Source organism: Camelina sativa, chromosome 11 (genome assembly GCF_030686135.1).
Source record: "Camelina sativa cultivar CO46 ecotype springtype chromosome 11, ASM3068613v1".
NCBI classification, from domain to species: domain Eukaryota; kingdom Viridiplantae; phylum Streptophyta; class Magnoliopsida; order Brassicales; family Brassicaceae; genus Camelina; species Camelina sativa.
Genome location: NC_141890.1, coordinates 33,380,732 through 33,403,647, shown reverse-complemented (window position 1 = coordinate 33,403,647; position 22,916 = coordinate 33,380,732). Strand labels below are relative to the sequence as shown.

The following is a 22,916-nucleotide window of genomic DNA, read 5'->3' as shown; positions in this document are numbered from 1 at the left end:
ATATTTTAGATGTTTATACATTTTTTTATTTTATTTTATTTTAGGAAAACACTGTTAACTCCTTATTCCTTTTTCTAAATTTCTAATCATAACGAGAAAATAAAAATGAATATAAAGGCAAGATATCTAAAAAGAAGGAATTTGTTATGATTATAGCTATGGTAATAATGAAACTTCTCCATAAGATTGTAATTATAAAGGTGTTTATGATTGCGTTAATGTCGTTAAAAACCATAATACAGTAAATGGAAAATCGATAAATCAGGATAGTTCATATATTTTTTATCACCTTTAAATTAGTTTGAGTATTTTTTTCGCAACAAAGAAAGTTTTTTTTTTCTGACAAATATTATATAAATCATATTTTTTTGGCATTTTCCCAGTAAGAAACTAATTTAGCTACAAGCCGACCTAAACACGAGATTTTGAACACTAATCCAAAATTCAAACACAGGTTAATTCAAAACTGACTGTTACACGAGAGTCCATAAACTTAAAATCATAAATATAGGATAAAACCAGTAATTTATCTCAACCAACAAAACATTAGTTCATCCAACCATTTGTGGATCATGGAATTGGGCAATTTGTTTCAAATGTTTGACTCAGGAAAAATGCACCATTTTAGGTGAAAAAAAATCTTATCTGTCGCATCTTTTAGCACTCTTCTCTGTTTTCCAACCTTTTCGAAGAAATTGTATCCATAGTTACAAAATGATATCTTCGATTGTATCTATAGTTTGTAAAAATCATGGTTACTCACTGCACACTATAAGACCGTCTTTGAACCAAAAACACATTTAAATGTCGCTACGAAAAGGATAAAGGATTTGGAGAAGGATTCTGAATTTTATCTTTAAAAAGTAGTCATCAACTTCTTAAAATACAGAGAAAAAGTCTCATAAAACAATCTTAATATCAGACAACAAACAAACATAGCGTATAGAAGATACTTCAACAGATAATAAGTCTGATAAAAACATTCTTAATATAGGACCAAACAAACAAAGTTGCACAACTAGCATAAATTTCTCCAGATACTTACCAAGATCACAGCACTTGTTTTAGTTGATAGATAAGCGCGGGGCACAGAAGTCAACAAGCAGACATGTTGGCTCTTTGACCTGAGAGTCGTCATTACCATTAAGCTGAAGCAACATACGTCTCCCACACACTTTGACAAACGAAGTCTTCTTCTTGTAGCATAGCTTCACAGTCACAACAAGGTCTCCCTCGATCATCTTCACAGCAACTATCATCACATCTCTAAGTCCAACATATCGTGTTCCATCACCTGACGTACCTTCATAAATTCCCTACCACCACACAAAAATTGAACAAAGATTAGATCAAAATCTTTGTCATTATTAATCTCTGAAAACTTTGAAATTTCACTAACAAGACTTTACCTCTCCAACACTCTCAATCTCTGGACTGAACACATGCAGTCTTGCTCCAACTGGTTGTTCCATCAACAGCTTCACTGCTTCATCCAAATTCTCAGCCTCAATCACTTCTCCTTTCATGGGGACGCGAGGAAAGTGACAACCAAATGGAGGAGCCTTGAAGGTGCATCCCAAATGTCCCCAATGTTCTCTTCTCGGCAACCCATTTTTGAAAGCACATTCAAGGCAGTCTTTGACAGTGAGCTGACGGCTTTCTTGATCAATTTCTCTCTGCCTATCCTCCATCTTGGTCTGAACATGTTCTTCCATGTACCGAAGAACATTTTCGATAGTGAAGCTTTCTCCCTGCACGTCTTCCTTGCCAGCGTTATCCACCAAATACTGAGCTGAGTACTCAGTATACGCAGAGTCGAGCTTGAGGATAACCCGTGCAGAGCTGATCAGATTCACCGCTACCACAGCTGCATGTTCAGATGCATCTGCAAAGACCAAAAAAACAAAAAAAATAAAAAACAGATGAAAAAGTGAGTTACTCTAGATTCTTTGACAAACAGAAAGAAGCACGTCAAGACTAAGAAAGTAATTTGCTTACCGTAATCTTCTCGCTCCTTGCTTGCTCGTTCGCAATCAGGATGACAGATGCCAGCACAGTCTTTAACAGATTGTAGAAACAGCTCATTCATCATCTTCGATTACTTATCCCTGGTTCAGAATCAACAACCAGAACAAGACATTCACAAATCCACAATCAGAGAAGAACACAATCAGAGCAACAGGAAGACCAAAGCAAGACCTAACTATAGCTCTCAAGTATAAGGCATGGTTTCAAGTTTTGACACAAACATAACAAAACGAGAAGCTTTAGACTAAACCAAACAAACGCTGATAGCTTCCTCAAGCAACAATGACTCTTAACCCTAAAAAGTTACTAAAAAAAAAGTTATGTTCAGTGTTCAATCGAAGTGAGAATCCGTAACAAACCCAAGCCAAACTATAAGAATCCAACAGAGAAAGAAAAGAATCGAGAAAAACTTACCGGAGGAGACACACAGAAAGAGACTAGAATTGAGAGAGAGTCGCCGTCGGGTAGTGAACACTAAGCTCAGTCCCGAAATGAGAAACTTCAACCTTTAATCATTCATACGTCGCCGTTTATCATTTTTCCATAACACGACAACGTTTTTGAGATTGCCAGAGCTTTTGTTTTTTTTTTGCTAGTTAAATTAATAGAGACTTCTACAGATCAATGCTACGATCAGGATAAATTCATTCATTAATGAAGTAACTACATCCAAATCCTTACTAAAATTTAATAATGGCTAGGGTTGGCCATCCCCTTTTAAAACCGAACTTAAAAATGTATTGAAAGATCGAGAGATAACAAGAATCCTTAGTAGAATAACAGAGGCATTATCTTTTTATCAACGGAAGAAAGCGTAAAAACAACACAACTTAATGGCATAGTAGGTAGGTCTTTTTGAGTGATACAACTCTCATTTGCGCCCTTCGACTTTCTTAGCGTCTCTTGCTGCAATGAACCACAAAACATTACAAGATCAGAAAAGTTTCAGTTTGTGAAACAAAAGCATCACAAATGTAAAAGGTGTTTCAGTGGTTTATACCGGCTTTTTCCTCTTCTCGCTTCTTGGCAGCTTCTTCTCTCTGTTGGCGAATCAGAGCCAAACGATCTGTACAAACACAAGATAATCAATAGGCCCGTTTAGAAACGTAGAGAAGATGCAACTGAGAGAACAAGAGAGATTTATTGTTTGTTTACCCAAGTCCTTCCTTGCTTGATCGGTCTTGCCTTGCTCTTGCAGCCTCATGTATCGCTCATGAGCTCGCTGCTTCTCTAGCTCCTCTCTACAAAATTAATTTCGAGACAATAATATTTAGAGGGTTCCTGAACAAGAATTGTTGAATGATAGAGAGATTAAGAGTGTTTCGACGTAGTAACAGACCTTTCACGCCTTGAGAGTTCAGTGGTTTTACTAGCCTAACAAATGGCAAGAACAGAAAGAAAATCTTTACTTACAAAGACAAACATACATTACAGATTTACAGAAACTGACTGACTACTAAATAGATGACTTACATCGAGGTCTCTTGCTTTTAAGGTCTTTGGTCTTACTCTGTTAGGGTTATCAACTTCGATTACCGCTTCAGTTCCTTTCTTCTTCACCTGATATTTACATACAAAGTAAAGATGAACTGTCTAACAACGAAAATAGATGAGGCCTCATAACAAATAACATGCAGGATTTTTCACTCACATCAGCTTCATCTTCGGACTCTTCTTCTTCAGATTCCTCTTCTGACTCGTTTTCAACATCTTCTTCGTATTCAGCTTCTTTCTGATAATGTCATTCAAAAGGACAAATGATTCACCCCCCAGACATACACATCAACAAAAGTATCATAGAAAAAAGAAAACTACAAAAATACCTGTTTGAATGATCGAGGACGTGCAGCAGATGTGCCAGCAACTACAAACACACACAGAGAATGAATTTAATATTGATCCACACATATATCAATTTTATGACTTCAGAAAACCCAAAACTGGACCAGATTACACGAAACTGAATGCTTCTAATGATCTGGAACAAGCAACAATCATCCTAGCCAGATACTTTTATACATCACTAGTTCAAACAAGCAACAATCTGGAACCAGTCAATGAACTCATCCAGGTTTAAAAGCTTCATTATACAAAGGCAAAGCACTGATAAGGATTACATCTTAGATACTGCAGTTCCAACGGGATAAATCAAGCAAACGAGCCTAGACCAGTCACAAAGGCATGAGCAAAATGATAAGAACTAAACCGGTGTATACATACACTTCAAAAATCAAGCAAACACGAAAAACTGGTTCGAGCTCTCTCTGATATAAACCAAACCTAAACTTATGGAATACTCAATGATCATCAAACTCATATAAATCTACAGGACTTGAACAGCAGAACAATAAATAAAAAAAAAAAAAAATCGAAAACAATACCAATCCTTACGCATATCAACTAATTCAATTAAACGAAACGAATTAAAACAATCTCACGATTCCAAATGGGCTAAAATCAAAGCAAAACCAATTAGGGCAAATACCAAAACTCCCAAAAAAAAAAAAAAACAAATCGAACATAAAAAAAAATTCAAAAGAGAACGATTCATAACTAAAAGATTACTTACGAATATCAGCAGCACTGGAGAATCGGCGTTGGCCGGTAGGTTTACCCTTGAACTTGCCTCTTCCCATCGTTACAAAATTTTCCAAAAAGAGAGAAACCACAAATCAAGAAACGAAAAACCACAGAAAAATTTGATACTTGAACCCAGAAAACGAATCGATTCGCTAAAACGAATAAAAACGATTAGCTTTTTTATTGAAATTAGTGGAGGATCTCTCGTCCTCTCTTTTCCCAGTGACGACGAAAACCCTAAAAAGCTTAGCCACCTGTGGATTTTTGGGGATTCTTTTGTGTTTTGAGTGTGATTTTGATTTTTATTCCTCTGTTTCGCGGTGTACTATAACTACGTGTGACCTTATTAGATCGAACCGTCATTAACTCGTTTTGTTGTAAACGGTCAAAACGACAACGTTTTTTATTTTTCAGTAAATGTAGGATGTTGCTTTAACAGTTTTGGGTCCAAAATGATTTTAATATTTTTTTTTTTTTTTGTGTGAAAAATATAGTTTTGTCTGAAGCAAAAGGATGCTACTTGGAAAAGCAAACACAAATTTCTAATTTTATTTCTCAAAAATAAAAGATATGTTACATAAATTGATTATCATAATTAGAATATATAGTTTGTACATGTGACCGAAACGGAAGAGGAGGAGATCATCACACTTCACAGATTCTTGACATTATTGTAGATCTGAGTCTTAAGACATTTGTGAAACCTTTCTTCGACGTTGGTGGCATCAAAGAGCTGCTGTTTCAATGAATAAAAATTTCTCTTTCTCAAGACTTTTTGCTTCCTCCATTGATACTTCTCGCGGCGATGGCCAAAGATCAGATTTGTTACCAAGGAGGCAAGGAGCATGCATGCATCATGCATGATCACGAGCTTGTTGGTACCAAAGATTAAACTACAAAGATCCTCGAGCCACTATTCAAAATCCTCGAACGTTTGTGTGATACGTAATATCGTACACAAGTATATATATTAGCTCCTCCCATGGCTCCGTACAGTAAGGCACTCATAATATTTTTGTACCTATACGTAAATAAGGAAAAACAAAGCATGTAGTAAGTAAAGTATCGGATTACCTAATCCGGTTTTGGTTTTCGAAATTTGGATAATAAAAACCAATTGGAAAATGAAATACCATTTGATTTGGTTTTAATACTGTTTGATTCAGTTTTAGAACAATTTTTCGGTTCAAATCTATATCTAAAATTTGATTGTAGTTTAATATAAATGACGTTTTGATGATTTGTTTATCTTGTAGTTTAACTTGAGTGCAGTAGATCTACTTTGAATCTATGATACAATCATACAAGAAAAGAAAAACAAATACGGTTGGTTTATTCATTAATTTGAGATTTTCCGGCTTTAATTCATTTTGGATTGGTCAAACCAGAGTAGACAAATTAAATCTTTTTTTTTTTTTTTTTTAATGGAGAAAGGTTTTAATGTTTTATAGATCGGACCGTTCTTGACAACCAATGTCCCACTCCCAGACATAGTTGAGAGCCTTAATGATCCTCTCATCGATGTGAATGCTTAGGTTATAGTCTTTCACCCTTTTTGGAAACCCTGATCAAGCAATTCGTCGAGAACCGTTAAAGTTATTTGCCAAAAACTCTGACACCAAGTACATAAAAGCAAAAATATGTAAATAATAAGAAAAAAAATCAAGAACGTTATGGAAAACGCAAGAACAGATAAAGATTATGAAAAAAACATGCACACACATTCATCATGACAACTATAGCAAACAAATAAAAATTAATTTGCCAAGACATGAAGGGATTATTTGTTGTTGAAACTCTTAACGGCTGCTTAAAGATTTACTATTTTCCTAAATGATTAATTTCATAAGCATATCTAAAATAAAATCAATTGTATAAAATCGTGTTGTTAAAACCCAAGCAGAATCTTTACAGTCAATGATGATGATTAAACATAATTAAGTCCAACCTAACTCAATAAATTTTGAATAGAAGTAACACTAGAAACAATAATCATTATAAACACAATCTAACAATAATAACACTAAAAATACGAGTACACATAGCAAATCTTTGAGTTAAAAAAAATGTTAGTCCACCGAAGAAAATGCAATAATCCAACTAAGGTACCACGACTAAAAACCGATTTTGATCGCCCCCAGCTGCACCTCATTATCTCCATTGTGATTTTGGTTAACGTGTTCGTTTCAATTTCTCTCAAATTAGTAAAAAAAAAAAGTAATTCCAAATTGTTGCACTTGCACATACACATGACTCCTCCTTACACAATCAGCACTAGAATCGAACTACCACCAAAGCTAGATAAGACGAAATAAAAGTTTGGATTTGAGTTCTTAAAACTTGTGTGATACAAGAAACCCACTTGTTGTAAATTCTTAGTATAGTAAAAAATAATAATAATTCTTGATCGTTCCACCATACACATGATTCGTCAATCACTCAATCTCTAACAGCAAAAAAGCTAAGAGAGTAAAAGTGGAATAGTTTTGGAAATGTTGAAACTCTTCTTCATCTTCCATATTACTTACATTAGCAAATTTCTTCTACAAGAAGCCACTTTATTTCGTTTCACATTCACATGTATCTGTAAAAGTAAAAATGCATAAACTCAACACGGCTCCTGGTTACTCAATGGAGGAGAGAATATGATGGAGACAGAAAACAGCAAAAGTTATTCCCAAAATTGGCTAAATCTAGGTCTTAAGCGCGTGGAGTGGTTGGAAGATGAAGATGAGAAAGCAGAGCAGAGATCATCGTCTCTCGCCTATATAAACAAACAGAGACGGTATCACAACACAAAAATATCACAATAAGCTAGAACACCACAGAGCAAGATATTCAAATAGTAAAAAAAAAAAAAACTTGTATATTCATTCAAAAGCGAGATTTTCCAGATCAAAATCATTCGCTTTCGCTTAAAGGTTGTTAAATTTTTCGAGTTTCGTTTGGTTGCTTTTTAGAAGAGTTCATATTGTTGTTGAAACCAAGCATCGAACACTTTCCTTCTTCTTCTTCTTCTTATCTCATTGCGTGCTTTTCACGGATCCGCTTAAGTTTCAGCATTGCAAAACCCTTAGAATCGAGTGCTACCGATTGAGCCAACCTGCTTTTTTCATCATCGAATTGCATTAGAACGTAGAAAGATCCTTTTATGGATAATTGTTGTTTCTCTAACTAGTTTAGTACGCAGTATATGACGATGAACTCGCTTATTTAATTTAGATACAATGGGGAATGAAAATGGAGAAGAATGGCGAGAGGAGCTTACTAGTCCTGATGGAAATACTGATGAGCTGCCTATAGAACGCCTTATTAGAGCCGTAAGTAACATTACTGATTTTGAAGGGCATTTGCAACAAGGCAGTGTCATAGCTGCCATTCCTCTTTTGGCGTTGAAACATTATTCTGAACTTGATGTATGCTTTTGGTTGTTTTCAGGTGAAGTCCGCCTCGCCACAAGCACTTTCTTCTGCAGTAAGTGACATTAGATCGGTTGTAAGCATGGTTGATACGATAGCTGGTTCAGCTCCAGGAAACGGTTCGAGAGCTTCAGTTGGCGAAGACTTGGTTGCAATGACTAAATGTCGTCTCCATGCAAGAGACTTCATGACGCAAGAGGGAATGATGGCGACCACGAAAATGAAACGTCACAAAACTGCAATGCCACTGAGCGTTGGTTCACTGGGAGGAAGTGTTGGTGATAACTACAAGCAGTTTGCTGGTTTGGTAGGTATGGCATCTACTGTGACTTGTGGTGGAAATAAGGCAAGAACTGAGGTACAGTTTTCAGTTACACTTCCCTTAGATATATCTAAAAATTTGGACGCATAAAGGTTTCAGTTTTGTTATTTTGAAGACTCTCAATCTTGGACTGCAGACCGAGCACGCCCTTTTGGAGGAAATTAAGGAAATAAATCAGCGGCTGTTAGATACAGTCGTTGAAATTTGTGATGATGAAGATGCTGCTGATCCTAGTGAGAAAGTAACATCAAGCAAAGAGTGTGAAGGAACAACAATTAGATTCTCGTTTATAGCTGTTTCCCTCAGCCCAGGTTTGAAGGCTCATCTCTCGTCAAAACAAATGGTAAGTATGGTTATCTCGTTATAACATTTTTAGAAACATTATTTTAGTTATCCCTTTTTAAAGTATGTTTCTGCCTCTATCACAGTTTCCTCTTCGACCACTGCGTCTGCTGGTTCCTTGTAGCTACCCCAACATCTCTCCATCTATTCTGGACATACTCCCGGTTGAAATCAGGTACAAGCACGATCCTTCAGTTTTAAGTCATTAGATACATGTTTCTTTCATACCGAGTCAAGCAAACATCTACCATATTGTTAAAAATTGTCCAAAATCCTGTCGGTAGATAAGAAACTGCATCATCTTATTAACCTTAACGTGATCTGGTTTCTTGAACAGCAAAAAGAACGAGGACCTCTCGTCCAAAGTTATGGCAAGGTTCAACATATTGCTAAGAAGTTTGTCACAGCCAATGTCGCTCAAAGACATAGCCAAGACATGGGACGCTTGTGCTCGGGCAGTGATCGATGAGTACGCACAGCAATTTGGTGGTGGAACTTTCAGCTCAAAATACGGAACTTGGGAGAAACATGTAGCCGCTTCCTGAATCTGATGGAAGTCCTTAACACCATCTCCACTCATCAACAACTCATTTAAATTTCTTAAAATTAAATATTTAATATTTTATTAATAAAAGAATATTTAACCAATAAGAAGAAGAGAATAAAGGAGAAATTCATTTAAGTTTCTCTCTCAGTTCCTAAAATACTTATACAAGAAACGGTTCTTTAATTTCTCTCTCCTTAGTTATACATTTTTAATATTTTTTAATTTTTTAATTAAAAGCAACCCTATGCAAATCACCACTGGAGGTGCCATTAATGGTAGCTCTGCTTTTCGTTTTACTGTTTCATATCAGAAAACCAAAAAAGGCTTTAGTATAAGGTTTGTATGCTCTCTACTGTAGACGGTGTAGTGAAAATATAATCAAACAAATCCCTGTGAATGTAGTGGATAGATATAGGAAACTGCCAGTAATTGTTGTTCCATTTGTAATGTGCTTCTTTTGAAATTTAACACTCACCTGTCACCCTCAATGTTGTTGTTGACCGGTCCTCTCTAGTGCCATGTTTCTCGTAGGCTTCTAACTTGTATTATGATCCAAATGATTAAAAACTGATTGTCATAGGTTATTCTAGTGAATTACTCATATACGTGTAATACTATAAGACTAATGAGCTTGAAGAATATATTGTTGCAAGATTATGAGTCTTTGGGTTAGTGGATGCACAAACAAGCGCTTAATACAATTGATTCCTGAGAGAAACTGCATGCTTTCATTAGTAGATTAGTTTTTGTTACAGATTGGTGATTTTTATTGACATGTCTATCCTACGTTGTAAGTTTCTTTCCCAATTGTTTTAGTTGTAATTAAGTTGTGAATCTATTATGCATGTGCATGTGAAATGTGTGTGTACACACGGGTATGGTCAAACAAAGCAGAATTTTGATGTTGGCTTCATTTGACCCACAAATTTATGTCTATTACAAAATTAAAAATTTCGACTCGATACGAGATCATTCATAATATATAAATTTCTGATTCTTTATAAATATTTTAGAAAAAAAAATAAAAAAGAAAATTACAGTTAATATTTCTGTATATTTTTCTCACAGTTTTAGAAACAAATAAATAAATACAATTTAATTTAAAAAAACAATTTAAAATAAAAAAATAAATTACTTTAAAAATGTGAATCATAACAAAAATATTTTGTAATATAAAATTTTCAAAACTATGAAAATAAAAAAAATTTCTTTATAAATTAATATTTTATTAATTTATCGATAAAACATTTATTTTATAGTCCCGACCTTATTAATTTATAGAGGTTTTAGTGTAAAAAAAAACTAACAATAGTGACACTAAAAATACGAGTACACGCATAGCAAATCTTTGAGTAAAAAAAAAATATTTGTCCACCGAAGAAAATACAATAATCCAAATAAGGTACCACGACTAAAAACCGATTTGGATAGCCACAGCTGCACCTCATTATCTCCATTGTGATTTTCGTTAACGTGTTCGTTTCAATACACATGACTCTGATCCTCCTTACACAATCAGCACTAATCAGTCACATTAGTGCTGTTCCTCCTATCCATATAAGGCTGACTAAAACCGATTTGGATAGCCACAACTGCACCTCATTATCAATAACACAACCACTAACCAGCAAAAATAGCCCCAGCTGCACCTCATTATCTCCATTGTGATTTTCGTTGACGTCTTCGTTTCAATTTCTCTCAAATTAGTAAAAAAAAGTAATTCTAAATTGTTGCACATACACATGATGACTCCTCCTTACACAATCAACACTAGAATCGAACTACCACCAAAGCTAGATAAGACGAAATAAAAGTTTGGATTTGAGTTCTTAAAACTTGTGTGATATAAGAAACCCACTTGTTGTAAATTCTTAGTATAGTAAAAAAAATAATAATAATTCTTGATCGTTCCACCATACACATGACTCGTCAATCACTCAATCTCTAACAGCAAAAAGCTAAGAGAGTAAAAGTGGAATAGTTTTGGAAATGTTGAAACTCTTCATCTTCCATATTACTTGCATTAGCAAATTTCTTCTACAAGAAGCCACTTTATTTCGTTTCACATTCACATGTATCTGTAAAAGTAAAAATGCATTAACACAACACAGCTCCTGGTTACTCAATGGAGGAGAGAATATGATGGAGACAGAAAACAGCAAAAGTTATTCCCAAAATTGGCTAAATCTAGGTCTTAAGCGCGTGGAGTGGTTGGAAGATGAAGATGAGAAAGCAGAGCAGAGATCATCATCTCTCGCCTATATAAACAGAGACGGTATCACAACACAAAAATATCACAATAAGCTAGAACAACACAGAGCAAGAGATTCAAATAACAAAAAAAAAACTTCTCTATTCATTCTTTCAAAAAAAAAAAAATGGGGATCGTAGCATTCAATTGGGCTGAGGGAGGCAACAACCAACTGATGCTGCTGATGAACAGAGACAATTGGGGAAACAGGCAAGTTTACGTTTCTTACTATGATTACATTCAGACATTGTTGGTGACTTGTTGGATAAGTTTTGTTGATAAATGTTTTTTTTTTATGAATAGGGTCATAAGTAAGGCATCTTGGAATAGAAATGGCCAGATCTTGAGTGGTCGGTGCAAAAAAAACGAAGGGACGTGGTTTGGCATTTCTAAACGAGGCCGAGTCGCTTTTCTCGTGAATACATCCTTGTTGTTAGACCGCGTTAAGGCTCACTCCGGCTCGGAGTTGTATCCTCTTCATTTCTTGGAGGTTTTGTATTTTTTTTTATATTTTCTAATGTTTTGTCACTTTTCTTCTCCTAATTCATTTTCTAATATATATTTAAAACTCTCCGATCACGGACAGGGAGACTTGAGTCCACAGCAGTTTGCCGAGGAACTAAAACAGCATGAACAGGAGAGTAATGAAAGACTGGTCTATAGTCTTATCGTCGCGGACATGACTTCAAATTCAATGGTTCATATCAGGAAACCCGAGGCATACAAGTCTAATGTCGTAATCGAAAACGTTACGTTTGGTGTGCATACACTTTCTTCTTACGAGGGTCTCGATTCCACTGAATCTCCCAGGGTAATTTATATTAACTAGTGTCTTGTAACAGAGTAAATCCTCTGTTTTTTTTAATTAATTTTGTAAATTGAGACCTGACCTCTTGGTATTAATTATGCAGGATTTACTTCTGAGCGGCTTATTTAGCCAGATGATTGTTGATTTGGGAAACAATCAACTACCACCTCTAAGGGACATTGCTGGAAAGTTTATGTATGATACTGAGGGAGAAAGAGACGCGGTGTTTCTTGAAACTACGGATGAACATCCTTCTGGAAATGTATGATTTGTTGATCATCTAATTTAACGTTTCTATATATGATCCTCACCATACATCTACTGTAATTTTTATTTGGTTTAGTTGGACATGCAACGCTATGGAACAACAAGTACGACAGCACTGGTGGTGAAGCACACTAGGGAAGTGATGTTCTTTGAGAGGTTCATGGACACTAATGGTGGATGGGATAAGCACGACTTCAATTTCAACATCGAGTAGAGAGCGAGAGAGTTACAAAAGAAACATTGCGCAGCATCCAAATCATATTACTATCTTTAGTTATTAAATAATCGTGTTGATGCTGTTTATCATAGATCTCTCTAATTAATCTTTTGTCGACTCAGGGAAACCTATTTCCCTTGGTCAGTCTATGAACATTATTATGATGCTTAATATAAATACTTTATTTTCTAAAGTTCAATCTATACAATTCCTGAGCTATACTCTTTAACTCTTTATGGAAATCCTGATCAAACAATTTCAAGCAACTAGTCAAGATCCATTAAATTTATTTGTCAGAAGCTTTGAGAAAAAAATAATCAAGAACGTTCTAAATATAGCAAGAACATATAGAAATTAAGACAAAAGCATGCACACTACCATTTACCATGACAACTATAACTAACCAACAAAAAAGCCCAATACATGAAGATATTGTTTGTTTTCAAACTCTTATAAGTTATAAGTCTTAACGGCTGACAAAGAGATTACTATTTTCCAATAATTATCATAATCAGTATCACACAAATCACCAAAGTTATCATAAAACAATTGGAATATTAGTATGGAGCTACTATGATACCCTTTCTAGATTTTAATATGAAAATGATCAATTTTGCGTGTCACAAGAAATCTCTTTTGTTTTTGGTATATTAAGTTTTAAACGATTCCACATGTATATACTTAGTGTCTATTTAATAAAACAGAGTCACTTAGCCACTAGGATCTGATTACCAAAGCTAATTAAGACAAAATACTAGTTGGATTTGAGTCTCAAACTTGTGTGCCATTAAAAACCACCTTTGTATACTTTTAGAATCGTAAAAATATTTCTAATGTGTTCCACATACACATGACTCTTCCTTACTCTATCAGTAGAAAAGTTAGAGCAAGAGTGAAAGAATATGAGAAATGTTGAGACAATGAGGACTCTTAAAGTATTGATTAAAAAACATTACATGCGCTAAAATCAATAAAATAAGTAAAAATATATTTAATATTCTCATCAAGCAATTAGAAATTTATACCTTTACGTGGTTATTATATTTAATCCAACTAAAATAATGTTACATAACTTTAATGGTAACTGAGTCAAAACTATTTTTTTTATGTCAAAATCTAATTAAGCATTGAAATATGCATTAATATATGTAATTTTCCATATATATATATATATATACATACACGTAAATTAGTATAATGCGATTATGGTTAAAAACACTAAATTTTAAAATGAATAATTTCTTATAGGTATCAAAATCATATCAAGTAGATTTGACTGGATCATAATAATGTTATAACAATGCTGTATTACTATTATATGTATACGGGCCATTTTGTCCATACAAAAAAAAAAGTATACGGGCCTTAGCAAATTAGCCCATTATTCTCAACTTTTAAAAAGGTTCTAAAAATTTAAGCCTTAACTAATTCCTACAAAACAAACAAACAAACAAACATCAATCGCTCGCCGTCGGGTTATTTTACATATATATCTATCGCCACCGCTTCAGGCCGTCTCCTCCGCAATCTTCATCACCAAATCAACCCTTATCGCCTGGTAATATCGATTTTTTTAAATCAATTCGCTCTCCTATGATGTTGATCTGTTCCTACTGAAGTTAAATCTCATGCGAATCCCATCTTTGTTCTGAGATAGTTTCTGTATTTAGGGTTTCAAGATCCCCAATTTCTGATTATCTGGTATTTTGTCAAAGTATTGATTTTTTTTTTTTTTGTTGATTGAGTTTAGCCAATTAGTGAGATTTCTTTAAAGTTGAATACTTTTCTCAATCTAGTAATTGATCATTACAAAAAAAGTATTGATTTTTGTGTTTTGATTCGATTGTTTTTTTGTGGGAAAAGGTGCTGCTGAAACAATGGGAAAGAGGAAATCAAGAGCAAAGCCTGCTCCAACGAAGAGAATGGATAAGCTTGACACAATCTTTAGTTGTCCTTTCTGCAATCACGGGTCCAGTGTCGAATGCAATATGTAAGATGAAGTATATATCACAATATGTGTGAATTGTGATTGGATGGGATGAAAACTATTGAAAATTTTATTCACTGAGTCCTTTTTGTTTTTTTGGTTTTGTCAGTGATATGAAGCATCTGATTGGGATCGCAACTTGTAGAATCTGTGAAGAAAGCTTTAGTACTACTATCACAGGTTTCTTTCGAAATTGTTTTAAGTCAATATAGCATTCGGGTTTTGTTTGTAAATATCTGATCATTCTTTTTCTGTTCTGTTTTTTTTTTGGTTCTTGTGTAGCTTTGACTGAAGCTATAGACATGTAAGTGCACAACTATTTACAACGTTATGTTTTCGCTTTTGTTTCACCGTTGCTTTTTCTAATGGTTTGTTCAAAAATAAATGCAGTTATAGCGAATGGATCGATGAGTGCGAGAGGGTTAATACTGCGGAAGATGATGTTGGGCAAGAAGAAGAAGAGGAAGTAGAAGAAGAAGAAGAAGAGGAAGAGGAAGAAGAGGATGATGAAGATGACCGTGTCGCTGTCAAAAGGAAGTATAACTTCTGAGACGAGTCTTTTATCGACAATCATGTACTGTAAGTCGTTTTAGAGTTATCTGCCTTATGTTGTAATATCTATCTGAGGACATCACAAAGAACAAACTTTTGTGGTTTCTCAGCGTCTGATAGAGAAACATAACAAAATAACAGTGTATCATGATGGTTTGTAAGTGGATTAAGGCTTTGCTTAATTTGGTTCCAATCAATACATATATTACAACCCAAATTTATAGAGTGTCTTTCCTTACTCATTGTTGCTATCTATCATCTTGGGTTCCTTATGTTCTGCTGAGTCTGTAACATCGGCTCTGTACTCATAAAATCTAATCACAACCAAGAAGAGGAGGAAGTTAACCAGGTTAAGTACTGCGAAGAACATGTAATACTTATCCAGCCTAGACTCATTCAAGTTGTTTAGAATCCATCCTCTCCCCTGATTCTTTGTTATCTGAGACACTGACGAAAGGATAAAACTGCTCATGAAATTCCCGACTTTCATGCTCTCTGGTGCTTGATCGTAGAAAAATTCTAGCTTTGCTATTTCTATGAAAGCATCAGCCAAACCCATTAGCACATACTGTGGAAGCAGCAAGAAAATTGACAAGGGAATCGGTACAGCCATCTGGTGGTTTAGCCCGTGCTCATCAGCGACCTTGAGCCTATACCGTTCAGTTATGGACGCAATGATCATGATTATGATATGAAGGACCATACCGATTCCCATTCTCTGAAGCAATGTGATACCTCTTGGATTTCCAGTGAATCGTCTTGTGAGTTTAACAAAGAAACGGTCGTATATGACTATGCAGACAAGCATTGAGAATGTTGTGAAGCCTAAGAGACTTGCGGGCGGGATGCTGAAGTTGCTTGTGAGACGACGGTCCAGGGTGGTTCCTTGTTTGATGAACAGAGTCATAATTTGAGCAAGCATCATGCTTGGGACAAATGTTACGAAGATGACAGGTATCATTTTTAGCATCTGTTTTGTTTCTTCGACTTCTGTGATAGTGCAGAGACTCCATTTATTGGTTGGTCCGGTTTTGAGTGAAGCTCGATTTAAGAATCTGCAACACAGTTAAATCTTAGGTACATACAATATATAAATAAACCAAGAATCTAAAAACGTAAACCAAATCGAACCTTCACTCTAGTAGGGGTAATTAATCATTCATTACCTTAGACTTGGAGTAGAATGGATTGGGAAAGCCCCTTTGCTTGCATATTCCGACGACGGAAGCTCATGCAAGCGAGTCGAACCATACGACATAGGTGCACGGGCTTTGATAAGTGAAGCCACGATGACTCTAGCCATCTTGGTAAATGGGCTTCCCATCGGGAGTTTATGGCGGTACAACGGAGTTCCCAACAAGAAAATGAAAATGGAAAAAGCAAGGCCTAAAGTTGAAAGACCATAACCTAACCCCCAACCCACGTTATCTTGGACATAGACAAGAACAGTAGTGGCAAAGAAAGTACCAAAGAAGATACTAAACATCCACCAATTGAAGAATGAATGCTTATGAATCTTCTCCTTTGGGTCGAATTCATCAAACTGATCAGCTCCTATTGTCGAAATGTTCGGTTTTGTACCGCCCGTACCGATCGCTAACGTGTATAACGCTCCAAAGAATACAGCTAATTGTAAAACAGAAGCTTTTTGGCAGTCTTCAACATTAGCCGTCGAACATTTTGGTGGTTTAAGTTGCGGCAGAGATACTGATAACGTCAGTAATGCCATTCCCTATGCCATAAGAAGTTATAATAAAAGTTTATGACTGATATATATATATAACTAATTTTTTTTAAAAAAAATCATGATTTGACGTGTTTCTATGTTTAAAAAAAAATGAAGACTGAAGATTATGATAATTTATTTTTAGTCATACTTAATAAATTAGTTTTGTTAAAGCAAAATTAAATAAATTCCATGACTCAATCTTTAATTATTGTCATGCATGCACGTCTAGCTAGTTTAATGGGAACATGACTTGGATTCACATTTTGAGTTCTACCTTCTACGTACGTGTACTGATAAAAACTGTAAATGAGACTCTTAAAAACAATATGTAGTAGCCTTTATTATCTCCAAATATTTACTACCTAAAACTGAACGCCATTTATATTGTTCATTGTAAGTTTTTCTACCACTGATTTCGAATTAAAAATTATCCAATCAACTAAATCTTTTTGTTAAAACATAAAAAATATACATACCGATAAATAAATTAGGGAAGCGATGACAAAGGTGATATATCGACCAAGATGAGCATCGGCAACATAAGCACCCAAGATTGGAGTGAGCCAACTAGTCCCAACCCAATTGGTCACATTGTTCGACGACTTGACGGTTCCTTGGTGCAATATGGTTGTCATGTATATCACTAGGTTGCTCGATATCCCGTAATAAGCCATCCGTTCAAACACCTCGTACACTATAATCATATTAACATTCCAAATACCAGTTAAATCTTAATCAAATACATACAAACATATCTGAAATTAGAGAAAACAAAAACAAAAACTTAAAGTGATACATACCAACGACGAAGGAGCAAGCTTTCCAACAGCCTCTTTGAGATCTTCGGACACGATTGCCTCGAAGATCAACTGTTCCATCTTTTGTATAGTCGTCTCCGACCTCTTCGACTGCCATTTTCTCTCGTTCAATATAAGTTTATACGGATCTTTGGTTGAAGAGAGTTGGCATACTTTGGTCTCATATATATAGTCAAATGTACATATTATATTTATTATAATCATCATCGTTATCATCACACCCTGTACTATATAGTGCCACATCATCAAATTGAAATATTTGTTTCTATAATCAAACTTAATACTAAATTGAGCATTGTTTATGGATAGATCGAGTGAAACATTAACATTCTTAATAAATAATTATAAAATATACTTCTTAATTTGTTTTCGAAAAAATTCGAAGTAATTAAATGGAGGATATGACCAGTGATTTGTTTTAATATTGGGCGACATGTGTTTATTGCTGTGTAATCCAGTTTTAATTGTTTATGATTTTGTGAAATCGAAGCAATTAGTAAATAAGAATTCTTTACCTTCATGTAAATGTACAGTATAATTGTATATTTTATTTATGAAAATTAATATTAATGTTTGTGAAATCAAAACCTCTCTCTCGCTCTAGTTACTTTGAAATTAACGAAATAACAAATTAACAACAACAACGTTATTAGTATTAAGAAAAGATTTATAAACTACGATGCAGTGAAAGGAAAACAAACCAGATGGTAAACCGGATTAACCGGATAACACTTACCGACGAGGTTGCACTGCCGCTACAGGATGCCACCGCTTTACGAATTAAACATAAGCCCTGTTTTTTTTGTTGTTCTTTAATTTCTTCTTTTTTTTCGATTGATGTCTTTTATTTTACTTTAAGTTAGTTATTTCAATCACATTTTAAAATTTTCATTGTGATAAAACGAGAACTAATAATTATGATTAGAATTTGGGTTCTTCTGTTTTTTTTTTTGCATTGTAGTTAAAAAAAAAATGATTATTAAGTGATTCATATAAAAGCCATCTTGTGAAATGTGAATATTAGTCTATGGACATTTACATATGTACAGCTACATCTTCATCATCAGTATCATCGTCTTCCCAGTCGAGGTTAAATGAATTAGCAGCTTTCTTAAGCTCGGTTAAACCGGTGAGATCTTCCAGGTATGTAGGATGGTTAATAGCTTCAAGTAAGAAACTGTTTCCTCTCTCTCGATACTCCGATATCACCTGAATATAATAAAAGTTAAAAAACCGTTATGATCGAGCTTCGCGAGAGCTTACGGTTCTGTTCTGTTAGAAGAGTTTTCATGTGGAAAAAACTTACGGTTTCAGAGCAAGCGGTACAGCTGTCGGAAGCTTGGCCAAGCAGCGTGATCTGTGAGAACTGAGAAAGTGAGCCTCGAATCTGATGAGGTAATACCCCGAGAGGCGAATCATCATTGTTTCCTCCATTACTCGAGCTCGAATTGTCGCCTTTTGCATTGATACTGTAATAAAACATATGTAAGACGATAAGCCTGAGGATTGAATTCTCAATGTATTCGATTTTACGAAAGACTTACCCAAGTGGGTGTTTTAGGACTCCGCCTAAGAGTTCAACGGCAAGGGCTCCTGCAATCGGAGCTACACCTGGGCGTGTAACAGTGCATTGCTGGTCTAGAGTTCGATCAGTCATTGACTGCAAAATACAAGAAAAGAGCGGGGTCAGGACGAATCAGAACTGAACCAGAGGTATCACAAAACAAAACCAAAGAAGCCAAGGGAGTTTACATCCTGAGGTGCAACCACATCGTTGCAAAAGTAACATCCAAGTCTCTGTTCATCAGATAAGGAGGTCAGGCCAGCGCCATGGCGCATTACCATGTAGCTGTCGAAACCTAAAGCTGCATTTATAGCAATCTGAAATTCAAATCAATCAGATTGTTGTTAATACTTATACTTAACCAGCAAGATAGATAGAAAGAAAGAGAACAGAGTTGAGTTACCTTATTCGCATTAGCACAAAGAAGAGAAGGTAACCACCGGCTTTCTCTTGTATCGGTTAACAAGAACACGGCATCATGAGACTCAATCAAATCGCTAAGACGTTTACAATCTGCGAGAACAGAATCCTCTTCTTGGCTAGAAATCGGATGTCCAGGCATCGGTATAGCCATAACAACTCCACTAGGTTCCACTGCTGGAAATACCTGTTTAAGGCGTTTAACAGCAGCAACAGCTTTAAACTCGCCACCGCCTATAGAATCTTCAAACGTGTAGAGGGATTGTCTGACTGGATTAGACATAGCTACTTTGCCATAGTCAACAATGGTGATCTTGCGGATTCCCCAACGCTAAAAGAAAGAGAAAGAACAACTAAGAAGATTTTAGTTTGTAAAAATTGTTTGATTTTGAATTCTCTTCAATACATACCATAAGAAGACGAGCAACTTCGCAGCCCAATGTACCAGCTCCAAGAAGAAGGCATTTGACAGAGGACAAAACGTCTATGTTAAGAGAGGGTACTGCTCTCCATTTCATTAACTTTAAGTTTAAATCAACAGCAGAAGCCGCCAACCTGCGAAAGGATGAGGATCCGTTTTTTTAATAAGATTATACCTATTTTATTTGATGAAATCATTGACACAAAGCAAAAAAAATTGTACTTTATTGGATCCATGGAATCAGCAAGGTCAATGGATTGAAGTACTCGTTTCCCTTTTTTGTTAAGCTCCCATCCCACTGAGTTAGGTACAGTCTCAGCTGATTCTCTTGATGAAAGTGTTACTAAGGCTTGACCAACAAGGGAAAGGTTCAAGTCAGGGAAACCGCGACTCTCTCTGTAGCACAAGAACCGAACTGTCTCGAGGTTCCATCTTGAGCGAATAAGTGCCAAGTAATTTAGGAGTGGCCAACCAGGATTTTTAGGACGGTGACATGGATCATAGAAACCGAAAAGCAACTGCAGAAGAAAGATAGATAAAAGATGAATTTTCTTTCTTGGTTTTTTTAACGTATACTAAAAGAGTCAGTTGTTACACATTACCTTTTGATGATGATCACCTTGGCACGCTTCGCAGTCTTTAAGATGTCTGATACTAGCTTTTGAATCAGAAGAATCCGAAACCAAAAAGAATGGAACATCTACAGCAGGAAAGACACACCGATACATAACAGATCAGCTACTACTACTAATTCAACTTGAAAAGTACCGGTAGTTAAATGTGAGTTGCGCCAATCCTTACAAGCAGCGGATACAGATTCCGCCTCTTGAGAACTAAAATACTCTGAAGCTGCCTTTATTTCTACCAAACTTGCAGGAGGATCAAGAAAAAGCGCAGGGAACGCAACCCTATATTGGAAACTCCATGTCTTAAGGTCAGCAAAGGAGATAACGAGGAATCTTGATAATACAGCAGGGTCCTCAAGAGCTTTTCCTGATTGAATATCCTCCCAAATCTAAAAATTTCACCAACAAAACAAGATTAGACTTTACCACACAAGAACTGATGAGAACCAAGTCAGAGACAAGTTTTTGTATTAACCTTGTTTGCTTCTGCTTGGAGAAGACTTTGTTTGTCAAGTTTATCGAAGCTTTCGAGGGTATTGGTGTTATACAAAATCCCAGGAACAGGACACTTATTCCTATTTCCATGGCTAGTACTACTAGCAATCGATGATTGTTCATCTAAAGGCAATGACTCTGACGAAAGTCTCAGATGATTTGAGCCTTGTGGATGTGAACATGGTCCACAAAAACCTGTAATTATCAATTCCAATTCCAAACAAAAAAGCACATTAATTCCAATCACATTACAATAACGAACTCTGAAATCTGAATTTTCTACTAACGAACGAACAAAACAGAGGAAATCAAAATCTGAATTTTATATTTAAAAAAAAAAAAACAGAGGATTTGAAAGTTTTCAACTTTTTTTTGTGTGGTTCTGTAACCTAAAAGGATCAGAGTGACGTCCTATTTCCCCCCTTATAACTATGATATCGTACTAAATCTACGTAAAACTTTAATCTCATCTGTATCTTCCCGAGTCAATAGTTCTAAATCTAATTCCACTTGATCGAATCCGATAGTTTTAATCTATTTCTCCAATTTTTTTGTTTAAACGGTTTACGATCCAAACCTGATAAAACCAACATAAACCCGATACGAAATCAATTTTTAAATCAAACAAACGTTAAAAACCGATCCGACCCGACCCGTTATCTTCTTCATCTTCTTGGTATGTTTCCCAGCTTCCTTCTTCTTCACAACAAGATCAGCCTCAATTTCAACCTCCACCTCCTCCGTCGCTTCTGGTTTTTAATTCGTCACCACCGCCGCCACCACAGTCGATCCAATCTCCGCTAACTCCCTTCTATTCTCCTTCGCTGACTCCGCTCAGGTCAACACGCCACCGCCACCACTATCATCACCTCCGCCTCCTCCTTCTCCTGCACCGATTATTAAATTGCAAAACCGAAAATTGCAAAACCGGATAGTTTTTCAATTATAATGTTTAAATTGGACGGTTCAGATTATCCAAAATTCCAAACCGAACCAATTCGGTTTTGTTCTGTGTCTTTCTCAGTTGCAAAACTCGTAATTGTTGTCTCCGGACGTTGTTCTCATCACGCTCCTCCTTGTTCTTTCTCCTCACATTCTCTTCAGAAGCTTAGCTTTAGTCGTTGGAACCCTAATCTCGTTGATTTCGAAATCTGCGGAGTGTTTTGCTCGATCAAAATCAGTAAGTCTTAAAAAGTCTTCAGTTTTTTTGTTCGTTTGATTCTGATGGGTTGTTAGTTTAATCACTAGATTCTTCTCCGGTGAAGTAACCTGATATAGCAAAAGAGGCATTTTGCGCACGTGGGGTTTATTGTTTTGGATAAGAGAGTGACGAGCGCGTGAGGAAGGAATAATCAAGCTGGCAGTGTGCAGCTCATCTTTATCTTTTATGCATATTATCAGAGTTGTAAACTTTTCTAGAACTTTCTAGTATTTTCCCTCATCGTTTGCTGGAGATTCTCTTTTGAGAATTTTTGCAGGTGAGAAGTGATTCTGCGTTCCTTTGTGAACGTTGTTTCATTGTA

At 35.6% G+C, this 22,916-nt stretch overlaps 7 protein-coding genes across 10 annotated transcripts; 3 read left to right on the top strand and 4 right to left on the bottom strand.

Moving 5' to 3' along the window:
• Window positions 1–829: 829 nt before the first annotated feature.
• On the bottom strand, window positions 830–2,576 carry LOC104724791 (protein HEAT-INDUCED TAS1 TARGET 1-like). The gene is made up of 4 exons (XM_010443341.3): window positions 2,443–2,576; window positions 1,999–2,108; window positions 1,410–1,885; window positions 830–1,316 (listed from the first exon to the last, which is right to left on the bottom strand). Exons 2-4 carry the CDS (start codon window positions 2,090–2,092, stop codon window positions 1,065–1,067), a joined length of 822 nt encoding a protein of 273 aa, XP_010441643.1. The 5' UTR covers window positions 2,093–2,108; window positions 2,443–2,576; the 3' UTR covers window positions 830–1,064.
• A 167-nt stretch (window positions 2,577–2,743) lies between these two features.
• Window positions 2,744–4,927, bottom strand: LOC104724790 (uncharacterized). Its single transcript, XM_010443340.3, has 8 exons — window positions 4,598–4,927; window positions 3,852–3,892; window positions 3,680–3,760; window positions 3,502–3,588; window positions 3,368–3,402; window positions 3,184–3,269; window positions 3,029–3,094; window positions 2,744–2,934 (listed from the first exon to the last, which is right to left on the bottom strand). The coding sequence occupies exons 1-8, from the start codon at window positions 4,662–4,664 to the stop codon at window positions 2,900–2,902; spliced, it is 498 nt and encodes a 165-aa protein (XP_010441642.1). The 5' UTR covers window positions 4,665–4,927; the 3' UTR covers window positions 2,744–2,899.
• A 2,476-nt stretch (window positions 4,928–7,403) lies between these two features.
• On the top strand, window positions 7,404–9,421 carry LOC104724788 (mediator of RNA polymerase II transcription subunit 15a-like). 2 transcript variants are annotated; one of them, XM_010443339.3, is made up of 6 exons: window positions 7,404–7,529; window positions 7,831–7,928; window positions 8,047–8,385; window positions 8,486–8,692; window positions 8,778–8,866; window positions 9,029–9,421. In XM_010443339.3, the coding sequence occupies exons 2-6, from the start codon at window positions 7,836–7,838 to the stop codon at window positions 9,234–9,236; spliced, it is 936 nt and encodes a 311-aa protein (XP_010441641.1). In that variant the 5' UTR covers window positions 7,404–7,529; window positions 7,831–7,835; the 3' UTR covers window positions 9,237–9,421. The 2 variants fall into 2 exon arrangements, with proteins under 2 accessions (XP_010441641.1, XP_087330279.1); XM_087474153.1 differs by having other exon boundaries at window positions 8,465–8,692.
• Window positions 9,422–11,446: 2,025 nt separating this feature from the next.
• LOC104724787 (uncharacterized) lies at window positions 11,447–12,974 on the top strand. Its single transcript, XM_010443337.3, has 5 exons — window positions 11,447–11,699; window positions 11,793–11,979; window positions 12,076–12,300; window positions 12,401–12,559; window positions 12,641–12,974. The coding sequence occupies exons 1-5, from the start codon at window positions 11,617–11,619 to the stop codon at window positions 12,776–12,778; spliced, it is 792 nt and encodes a 263-aa protein (XP_010441639.2). The 5' UTR covers window positions 11,447–11,616; the 3' UTR covers window positions 12,779–12,974.
• Window positions 12,975–14,125: 1,151 nt separating this feature from the next.
• LOC104724783 (transcription elongation factor 1 homolog) lies at window positions 14,126–15,502 on the top strand. Of its 2 annotated transcripts, none has more exons than XM_010443332.3 (5): window positions 14,126–14,339; window positions 14,645–14,771; window positions 14,878–14,948; window positions 15,051–15,072; window positions 15,159–15,502. In XM_010443332.3, exons 2-5 carry the CDS (start codon window positions 14,659–14,661, stop codon window positions 15,316–15,318), a joined length of 366 nt encoding a protein of 121 aa, XP_010441634.1. In that variant the 5' UTR covers window positions 14,126–14,339; window positions 14,645–14,658; the 3' UTR covers window positions 15,319–15,502. The 2 variants fall into 2 exon arrangements, with proteins under 2 accessions (XP_010441634.1, XP_010441635.1); XM_010443333.3 differs by having other exon boundaries at window positions 14,217–14,482.
• A 42-nt stretch (window positions 15,503–15,544) lies between these two features.
• Window positions 15,545–18,003, bottom strand: LOC104724784 (protein NRT1/ PTR FAMILY 5.3-like). Its single transcript, XM_010443334.2, has 4 exons — window positions 17,850–18,003; window positions 17,526–17,743; window positions 16,487–17,052; window positions 15,545–16,375 (listed from the first exon to the last, which is right to left on the bottom strand). The coding sequence occupies exons 1-4, from the start codon at window positions 17,962–17,964 to the stop codon at window positions 15,556–15,558; spliced, it is 1,719 nt and encodes a 572-aa protein (XP_010441636.2). The 5' UTR covers window positions 17,965–18,003; the 3' UTR covers window positions 15,545–15,555.
• An 837-nt stretch (window positions 18,004–18,840) lies between these two features.
• LOC104728535 (ubiquitin-like modifier-activating enzyme atg7) lies at window positions 18,841–21,894 on the bottom strand. Of its 2 annotated transcripts, XM_087471736.1 has the most exons (10): window positions 21,374–21,894; window positions 21,074–21,287; window positions 20,875–20,972; window positions 20,495–20,790; window positions 20,262–20,406; window positions 19,835–20,182; window positions 19,620–19,748; window positions 19,412–19,527; window positions 19,174–19,336; window positions 18,841–19,076 (listed from the first exon to the last, which is right to left on the bottom strand). In XM_087471736.1, exons 4-10 carry the CDS (start codon window positions 20,506–20,508, stop codon window positions 18,903–18,905), a joined length of 1,089 nt encoding a protein of 362 aa, XP_087327862.1. In that variant the 5' UTR covers window positions 20,509–20,790; window positions 20,875–20,972; window positions 21,074–21,287; window positions 21,374–21,894; the 3' UTR covers window positions 18,841–18,902. The 2 variants fall into 2 exon arrangements, with proteins under 2 accessions (XP_087327862.1, XP_087327861.1); XM_087471735.1 differs by lacking the exons at window positions 21,074–21,287; window positions 21,374–21,894 and having other exon boundaries at window positions 20,875–21,072.
• Between the last annotated feature and the right edge of the window lie 1,022 nt (window positions 21,895–22,916).

Excerpts from the sequence above, each read along its gene's own strand:
- LOC104724791 (XM_010443341.3), bottom strand. The coding sequence starts at position 2,092 with ATGATGAATGAGCTGTTTCTACAATCTGTTAAAGACTGTGCTGGCATC. Across the intron at positions 1,886-1,998 it reads CAAGGAGCGAGAAGATTACG|ATGCATCTGAACATGCAGCT; the intron begins GTAAGCAAATTA and ends TGGTCTTTGCAG. Across the intron at positions 1,317-1,409 it reads AGATTGAGAGTGTTGGAGAG|GGAATTTATGAAGGTACGTC; the intron begins GTAAAGTCTTGT and ends GTGTGGTGGTAG.
- LOC104724790 (XM_010443340.3), bottom strand. The coding sequence starts at position 4,664 with ATGGGAAGAGGCAAGTTCAAGGGTAAACCTACCGGCCAACGCCGATTC. Across the intron at positions 3,589-3,679 it reads AGTCCGAAGATGAAGCTGAT|GTGAAGAAGAAAGGAACTGA; the intron begins GTGAGTGAAAAA and ends TGTAAATATCAG. Across the intron at positions 3,270-3,367 it reads GAACTCTCAAGGCGTGAAAG|AGAGGAGCTAGAGAAGCAGC; the intron begins GTCTGTTACTAC and ends TTAATTTTGTAG.
- LOC104724788 (XM_087474153.1), top strand. The coding sequence starts at position 7,836 with ATGGGGAATGAAAATGGAGAAGAATGGCGAGAGGAGCTTACTAGTCCT. Across the intron at positions 8,386-8,464 it reads GAAATAAGGCAAGAACTGAG|ACTCTCAATCTTGGACTGCA; the intron begins GTACAGTTTTCA and ends GTTATTTTGAAG. Across the intron at positions 8,693-8,777 it reads ATCTCTCGTCAAAACAAATG|TTTCCTCTTCGACCACTGCG; the intron begins GTAAGTATGGTT and ends CCTCTATCACAG.
- LOC104724787 (XM_010443337.3), top strand. The coding sequence starts at position 11,617 with ATGGGGATCGTAGCATTCAATTGGGCTGAGGGAGGCAACAACCAACTG. Across the intron at positions 11,700-11,792 it reads AGAGACAATTGGGGAAACAG|GGTCATAAGTAAGGCATCTT; the intron begins GCAAGTTTACGT and ends TTTTATGAATAG. Across the intron at positions 12,301-12,400 it reads ATTCCACTGAATCTCCCAGG|GATTTACTTCTGAGCGGCTT; the intron begins GTAATTTATATT and ends TTAATTATGCAG.
- LOC104724783 (XM_010443332.3), top strand. The coding sequence starts at position 14,659 with ATGGGAAAGAGGAAATCAAGAGCAAAGCCTGCTCCAACGAAGAGAATG. Across the intron at positions 14,949-15,050 it reads CTTTAGTACTACTATCACAG|CTTTGACTGAAGCTATAGAC; the intron begins GTTTCTTTCGAA and ends GTTCTTGTGTAG. Across the intron at positions 15,073-15,158 it reads TTGACTGAAGCTATAGACAT|TTATAGCGAATGGATCGATG; the intron begins GTAAGTGCACAA and ends AAATAAATGCAG.
- LOC104724784 (XM_010443334.2), bottom strand. The coding sequence starts at position 17,964 with ATGGCAGTCGAAGAGGTCGGAGACGACTATACAAAAGATGGAACAGTT. Across the intron at positions 17,744-17,849 it reads AGCTTGCTCCTTCGTCGTTG|TGTACGAGGTGTTTGAACGG; the intron begins GTATGTATCACT and ends ATATGATTATAG. Across the intron at positions 17,053-17,525 it reads CTTCCCTAATTTATTTATCG|GGAATGGCATTACTGACGTT; the intron begins GTATGTATATTT and ends CTTATGGCATAG.
- LOC104728535 (XM_087471735.1), bottom strand. The coding sequence starts at position 21,000 with ATGTATCGGTGTGTCTTTCCTGCTGTAGATGTTCCATTCTTTTTGGTT. Across the intron at positions 20,407-20,494 it reads GATTCCATGGATCCAATAAA|GTTGGCGGCTTCTGCTGTTG; the intron begins GTACAATTTTTT and ends ATCCTTTCGCAG. Across the intron at positions 19,749-19,834 it reads TTTGTGCTAATGCGAATAAG|ATTGCTATAAATGCAGCTTT; the intron begins GTAACTCAACTC and ends TTTGAATTTCAG.